Source organism: Aptenodytes forsteri, unplaced genomic scaffold (genome assembly GCF_000699145.1).
Source record: "Aptenodytes forsteri isolate BGI_AS27 unplaced genomic scaffold, ASM69914v1 Scaffold323, whole genome shotgun sequence".
Classification (NCBI taxonomy): Eukaryota; Metazoa; Chordata; class Aves; order Sphenisciformes; family Spheniscidae; genus Aptenodytes; species Aptenodytes forsteri.
The window spans coordinates 182,822-190,288 of NW_008795323.1; the positions used below are offsets into that span (position 1 = coordinate 182,822).

The following is a 7,467-nucleotide window of genomic DNA, read 5'->3' on the forward strand; positions in this document are numbered from 1 at the left end:
CCGGGTTCCTCAATCATCGCCGTCAGTGCGAGGTGCTGCGGGAGGGTGGGGTGGCCCTGCAGCTGCGGAAGGCTCCTGATGTCAAGACGAAAACAGGACCTAATTTTCTAAAGAAACCCTGATTTTTAAGTAGCGGTCTCGGTGCATGTGCCCCTCTGCAACACTCTGCAACACTCTGCAACTCTCCTTATTCGTGTGGTATCTGTTATATCGGCCCCACCCCAGCAGAAAATGGGTCTCTGAAAAAAGGAATGCTTTTCTGAGAAGAAGCGCTCAGGATGTGCCAGGTCTGAGGCTGTTCCCCGTTTAGATGGGAAACAAAAAGCAAGAGAGATGGGATGTTCGCGGGTGGGCGAGGACAGCCAAGGTGTGCGGTTCTTGCTCTCTAATTCAACTTCCTTAGAAAACTTTGCGCTCCGGTAAGCAGCAGCGGCTGCCACAGAGCAGCTTTTCTCCCCTTAGCAGGGGTTAACAGCCCTTTGGGAAGGATCCTCATGCACAGACCTTGCTGATGTCTCCCCATGTACAGGTAGGGCGGGACAGCCAGCCACCCTTTTGGGGGTTTCATCCGGTCAAGCTGTTTGTGGTCAAGTTATTTTGAGAGGGTTGAGGAGAGGCAGCGTATGCAATGGAGCGAGACAGCGCAGCTGCCAGGGATCTGAACGCTGAGAAATGAAGAAGGGAAGATGGTTTAGTTTGTATTAAAACCAACTGATAATCGGTAGGAGCCTGTCCAGAAGGCATCATGTGTTTTCACCAAAGGATGCCTAAAGATCTGTATCTCCTTTCTTTGCAACTAGAGCTTGTAAAAACTATCCTTCAACCTTTCCAGAGCTCTGCTGGATTTAAAAATAGTGTATTGGGCATAAAAATGCCTCGGCGAGTAATGCTTAAAAACAGTGAAAGATGAGACGGCTCCTGGGACTGACATTGATAAAGGAACAAAAGAGGCTCCAGCCTGTAACTCAAAGAAACCTCAGGCTGTTGTGGTTTAGTCTCTGGGCGTTCCCCTGCACACCTTAGCTGTGCCTTGATTGCACCTTACTGCGGCTTTCCTCTGACCTGGTAGGAAAAATTGTTGCTATTGTTTGTAGCTGGGGCCAGGCCCATCTAGTGTCCTTCCCCTTCTTTCCCAATAAATAAACTGTTGTGGTGAGACACTGGTGCAAAGGAGAGGAGACTGGCAGGCAAGCAAGGAGAGCATCAGGAAGAATGGAATAACTGAAATACAGGTATCAGGGAACCGAGAGGAAGGAAAGTGAATTAAATCACAGTTTCCCCGTGATCTGTGCCCCGTGGCATCAGCGTTTGCTTTTGGTCAGTGGATTTAAGATGGGTAATTTGGCTTACGGGAATGCTAGAGGTGCGTCCCATTCCTGCAGTGTGTGCACCTCCCACGCCGTGGGGAAGCGCTCCTGGTGCCTGTAGCTGGGTTAGCTGAGGATCCAGCTGCTCGGCAGATGGGTATGGGCGCACCGGCCCCCGAATGAGCACTCACTCGGGGATACGGTGCAGGTGACCTCGCTGCACTAGTACCCGTCGCTGCATGGTATGCAAGGACCAGGTGAGGGAACGTATACTCAGATCTGAGTTGGCAGGATAAACGTGTCCCCCCAGAAAAGCTCTTGGGCCCCTGGTAGGGTAGGCCTGAAGAAAATGGGTAGAACGAGAACGGATAGAAATCACACGATGTTCCAGGGACACCTGAGGACCTGGAATCTGCACACTGTGTGTAGGAAATCCCAGTGTCTTTTTGAAAGGGGGTGGGGGAGACGGGCCGTGAGCCAAGTGACAAGGGGAATAGTCACAAATCAGGTTTGCCAAGTACTGGGAAAACTAAAACCAGATGCCAGATATAACCAGATACCAGAGCATCTCCTCTGGCACAGAGATTCTCAGGTGACTCCCGTAGCGGGACGTGGCACGGGGTTAGACGTTAGAGAAGCTTATGAATACAGAGGTACACACATATGACTGAAGCCAGGGGCTGGAAAAGGCTGGCATGAACGAGTCACATAAAACAAGGCTTCTGGGACTGGGCTCAAATGTAATGAAGCACGCTGAGACCTCAGATGAACAGAGCACCTTCTGCTGTCAGGTTCACTCTGCCTGCCTTTTGGGGTGGGGGGCCTAAAAGATAGCTTAAAAGCAAACTCGAATCCCTGTTTGCTCTGATAAAGGATACGCAAAACCCACAGAAAAAGTTGATTTATAGATTTGTAATAAAGTACCCATGGCTTTATATGGAATCCTAGAAATTTATTTTCATCTGAGGACTAAAAAGAGAGTTGAATATAAATTACATTATCTTCCAGCAAAAAAAAAAAAAAAATCCCTTGCTTCCTCACTGTCCTTGTGGTTCATGTTTCTGATACCAAGATCCTTTTCCTCCAAGGCGCTCGGTGTTCACTCTGGGTTTGTACAGCACAGGTATCTCCAGGCACAACCTTAGAGCTGATAGAGCCCCGAGTTGACGGGCGCCGTTGGTATGAAAGGACTCTTAACCATTCTGACCTTCGTTGAGAGGTTGTTCTGGTATGCAGGCAATAAGCAAGTAAGCTGACATCATAGGGCAAACCCCGTATTCACCCTGCGGCACTTTTTGATTGCTTATAAACTTAAACAAGACTGTATTTGTATAATCAAAACCAGGAACTTGAGGCCAGATGGTCCCCACAGGCTCCTCAGGTGTTTGCAGACAGATCCTGAGCATCACTGCCAAGTAAAACTTCTCATTTCCCTCTTCAGGGCAGCACAGGACGGAGGAATTCCGGAAGGTGAACGTCCTGATGAAGGTGCCCGCGCTAAGGGATGGTTCTTTCACTTTAGCAGAGAGGTGAGGCTCAAATAAGCTCAAACCCCTCCTGCAGTATTGTTTATCCTAATGCTTGGATTCTGCCAGTGCACTGTTTGGTCTCTACTGGGACTCCAGCCCAGGTACTTGCTCGCCTCCTTCCTATCTGTTCCACTTGTACATAAAATAAACCTATGTTTCAAGAGAAGCTTTCTCATGTAAGCAACTCAAACAGCGTTGCTCATGGAAAAATCTGTGAGCTGCTGCTTGGAGCTAGTTTGCATGTAGGCAACGTTTCTAAGCCAAAATACCTGTCCATGTGTCCTCCTGCTCTCTGCCTTCAGCTGGAGGCTGTAGGTCAGCGCAGTAAATCTGACGCAAGGCACCCGCTGCTGGATGGCCAGGCAATACAAAGCTCTGATTTGGTATAAACTCATTCTGTGGCTCATATTTGCTCAAAAAATGTTGATGGGGTAACTGTACCAGCAGGCCACGTCTGTCTCGCTGGGCTGATGAATCAGATAATTGCTGTCCACAAGCAGCCGGTCAAGCCAGCACAAACTCTCTAATGTGCTGTGCCTAGCTGACAATTGTGTGTCCTGCACTTCTGCCTGACTCGGATCAGGTTTGTATTGCTGCTGGTCCAGCAGTGCAAAGTTTGGGGAAAGAAGAAAGGATGAGGTGCTTTAATCTCAGCTGATCAGCTCACCGGTCTGCCTTGCTCTCTGGGCAGCATTGCAATCCTCCTGTACCTGGCCCGAAAATTCAAGACTCCTGATCACTGGTACCCATCTGACCTGCAGAAAAGGGCTAGGGTTGATGAGTACCTGTCGTGGCAGCACGTCAACATTCGTGGGAAGGGGAGCAAGCTGTTCTTAACTAAGGTAAGACCATTATATACTAAAAACTAAGTGCTAAGAGCTGCGAGTGCAATGGCCCAGGAAGTACCTCCTGTGTGCAGGGCCCTTCTAAGCAAATGAACAAGCCAGGTGACAGATAGGAACAAAACTAGATCTGGAATTGACTTGCCAGCTCAGCCGACGCTAACTGAAGAGGCCCGAATACTTCATGCTGCAGCCACAGCTCTGTGCGTGCACACTGAGCAAAATTCGTCCTGGGTGAGCAGCTAACACCAGACACAGCTCACTGCCTTCTGCCCAGCTTCATGGAAAGAACGAACCTCCCATTGGAAAACAAAATGCAGCTGCTTGCAGATGATGCAGCCTTCCCTTGAGAGGAGACTCTCGTGGTTGAAATTTCAGACTTTCTAGGGAGGGGGCAAGGACAGGCAGGAATTAATGACTGACATTAATGTTAATCTGCCAAAGGAGATCAGCAGTACCAGTTGTTCTCGTGCATGGCTGGTGAGGGATCCTTAGAAGAAGGCAGGGGGAGAGTGTGGACTAAGTTTGGAGGGAAATACGTAAAAAGCAACTTGTTTCTTCTCCCTGCCAGGTGCTGCTGCCTCTCCTCACAGGCCAGCCACTTCCTCCAGAGAAACTGGAAGGTGTTACTGAAGAGCTGAACGTTGTCCTGAAGCAGTTTGAGGAGAAGTTCTTGCAGGACAAGCCCTTCATCGCAGGCAGCGAGATCTCCCTGGCAGACCTTGTAGCACTGGTGGAGCTCATGCAGGTGAGCATCAACCCCAATGCTGTTGGATATGCAAGCTGGGCTGCGGGCAGGCCAGGCCAAGGTGTGGCTGCAGCACCACCACCTCCTTAATGGCAGACCTTTCTCCCTGCAGTTTATTCCTTAGTGGAGTTAAATCTTGTTCCTTTTTGACTTTGACCATAACTGAGTTTTCCAGGGAACACCTACTTTGAGACAGTTCTCTCTATAGAAGTATGGACAAAATTCCTCAGAAAAAAGATAAATTACATACTAGGCAGAGAAAGTACAGATATTTGGGAGAGATGTGTTGGTGTGCGTGGACCTCTGCGTTCTGCATTAGACAGTTCTTGGGTTAGCCGTGGCGGTGCTCTTTCGCTGCACATCCCAGGGGACAGCAGCTGCTGAGGATGACAACACTTGCTTCCTACTAGCTAAGAACCGGAGGTGAACTCCACCTAATGTGACGACTGTCTGCTGCCTTGAGCCAAAAGCATATCCGTGCTTCATTCTGGTCCCATCCCTGGTAAATGCGTTGTTTGACTCACTCCCGGGTTCTCTTGCTCTCTCTCTGCAGCCCGTCGGTGCTGGCTATGACCTCTTTGAGGAGAGGCCGAAGTTAGCAGAGTGGCGCAGGCGGGTGGAAGAAGCGGTGGGGAAGCAGCTCTTCCAGAAAGCCCATGAAGGGATCTTGAACGCCAAGAACTTGACCGCTGATAAGATTGCGCCCGAACTGCTGGAGCATTTCAAGCACCAGCTCCTAAAGCAGGCCAGCCAGAATTAGGGGGTTGTACCCTAAGTAAAATGGATTATTTTGTGCAGGCTTTTTGTAGTATTTCAGCATTTCCTCTAAAAATCATACAGAAATACCATTCCACAAAATGCACTTCAATCACAGCCTTTCTTCAACTTAGAAGGGAAGAAAACTACATCTTAAACAGACTGCAGTGAGCTGCTTTCCCCTCTTGTCCACTAGTTATGTGAGCTGTAGCCCTATAGGCTTTTCTTTCTTGCTCCACCACCACTGGATCTGCTTGAGGACAGAGGTGATTCAGTCCACGTGGGAACTGGGGCCAGTCAGAACTGCCCTTTCCGTCCCTGTTTTGAGTTTTCCAGGTCACAGCACCATAGAAGGGGCAAAGGTTTCCTGAGGGTGTGGCAGAGCAGATATGTCTGAAACAAGGAAAAGATCATTGAAAATGGCTTTCACTTTGCAACACGCTCAGTTGGAAGATTTTTGCTCTTTAGTAAAGAGATGGGTCAGGACCCAGCCCTTGGTGGGGACCCTGCCAGGACCCTTAGAGCACCTGGCCACTAGAGGCTGCTGCATCACCTGTGGGAGCAAAGGGACACAGCACCTAGGAGCAGAGGGGCTGTGCAGGTACCCAAGTGAGGCCTCCAGCTTCTGGGAAGGATGGGGTTAGTCCCATGAATAAAGATCCTCAACCGTAGACTCATGCCATGCTCTACAAAGAACAGCCTGCACAGCTGAGAAAAGCTGCTTTTCTAGGTGAAGCTGCTGCCAACCACACGGTCTCCCTCTGCAAACCGTATCGGTGCTCTTGTCCTTTCCCCAGAGCAGCTTTGTCAGCTCGACGGAAGCCATTCAAGCCAGGCTCTCTCCACTGAGGAGTGCTGCCGTGGCTGGGCCAGCATTGGTGGCAGAGGGAGCTGTGCTGGCCAGCCCCGGGGTGAGCGGAGTGCACAGTATGTGAGCTGAGTAACGCCTCAAATACAGTTAATGTTCCACTACTCTTCTGTCACATCAGATTCTCCAGTAAAGTTAATGGTTACACTTGCCACGTGTTGTAGCTCTGTTTGGGTTTGTAATCAGGATTTGGAAGGAAGCGGCCACAGGTTCATCCTCCCCACCTGTGCAGCACTCTTCCCAACCTCTCGCCTGTGTCCCTTTGTACCCCTCCTGCCTTCCTGTCCCTGTGAACTTCCATTTCCAGGTGCGAGCCATGAGGAGGGTGCCAGTTTGCAGAACTGTGTTTTTCCCTCCTTGTTAAGCTCTGGTTGTATCTGGAAGTCTGTTTGTCTCTGCTGGCTGGTTACACCATACAGAGAGACGGCTGCGTAGTAACGCTGGGTGTGAGACGTCAGTCATCTTAATGCAAGTCAAGTGACTACAGTGCTCAGAAAAGGTGAAAGTAGCTGCTCAAACCAGTCTCACGCATCCTTTCAGCTGGACGTACTGGTTTTGGAGAATGAGCCAGCTGCCTTTTCTGTGTTTGTTTCCTGAGTAAACCTGCCCTTTAGTTCAAAAGGGCACCATGAACCACAGCTTGCAATGCACGTCCCTGTGGACTGAGCTAAAGCAGCCAAGCAGGCCAGTCCCTTTTACTTTCCGTTCCTCCAACCTGCAGGAAATCAAATGTCAGCGGTGAAAAAGCAGATTTGCCCCAAAACTCCTTCCGTTTCAGTGCTGACGCAGGCAGAGGATATTTGTCTTCTTACCTGATTTTTTTATTGTTAAGTTTGTTCAGGAGAGCCTATTGCACTCCAGTTGGCAAACCAGTGACAGCAGCTTTCTTCTCGCCCCGAGAATGCTTGCATGGTTGGTGCCTGAGCAGCAACCCCTGTAGGTGCTGCACTGCTGCTCTGCTGTAGCAGCTTGCCTGCAGTGCTAAGACTAAAGAAAATGGCCTGTTTACACTGTACCGCTAACCACTTCCTTTCCTCTGTAGCCTGCAGCTTACCACAGCCACCAGCTGGGCTTCTGCGTACGACTGGAATAAAACTGGTTCTTCTTTGCTACCTCACCGTGGCTGCCCAAACTCGCTGCGCTCTCTCCTGTTAGCACGTTGTACTTTGCCTAACTTCCAGATTCCTGACCTCCAACTTCTCCCTTTTTTGTAGAGAGCAAGCCTCCTCCTACCAGCACAACAAATTCCTCACGCAGCTTCTGTTCAAGTAGAAGCAGAGCAGAGAAGCCATCAAAACCAAGAGCCTTAATCTATAGAGTGCTAATCTTGATAGACCTCAAAATGGGCTTGGTAGCAGAGCCCTTCTTGATACACATCTCCCTGCAGAATCTCAAGATAGGGCTGCTGTGCATGCAA

The 7,467-nt window shown here is 49.8% G+C and overlaps 1 protein-coding gene across 2 annotated transcripts; it reads left to right on the forward strand.

The window, feature by feature from the left end:
- The first annotated feature begins 2,227 nt into the window (after positions 1-2,227).
- Positions 2,228-7,467, forward strand: GSTT2B (glutathione S-transferase theta 2B). 2 transcript variants are annotated; one of them, XM_009279973.2, is made up of 4 exons: positions 2,228-2,836; positions 3,528-3,678; positions 4,250-4,426; positions 7,265-7,467. In XM_009279973.2, the coding sequence occupies exons 1-4, from the start codon at positions 2,790-2,792 to the stop codon at positions 7,358-7,360; spliced, it is 471 nt and encodes a 156-aa protein (XP_009278248.1). In that variant the 5' UTR covers positions 2,228-2,789; the 3' UTR covers positions 7,361-7,467. The 2 variants fall into 2 exon arrangements, with proteins under 2 accessions (XP_009278248.1, XP_009278247.1); XM_009279972.2 differs by lacking the exon at positions 7,265-7,467 and adding an exon at positions 4,980-6,201 and having other exon boundaries at positions 2,246-2,836.

Excerpts from the sequence above, each read along its gene's own strand:
- GSTT2B (XM_009279972.2), top strand. The coding sequence starts at position 2,790 with ATGAAGGTGCCCGCGCTAAGGGATGGTTCTTTCACTTTAGCAGAGAG. Across the intron at positions 2,837-3,527 it reads TCTTTCACTTTAGCAGAGAG|CATTGCAATCCTCCTGTACC; the intron begins GTGAGGCTCAAA and ends CTCTCTGGGCAG. Across the intron at positions 4,427-4,979 it reads CACTGGTGGAGCTCATGCAG|CCCGTCGGTGCTGGCTATGA; the intron begins GTGAGCATCAAC and ends CTCTCTCTGCAG.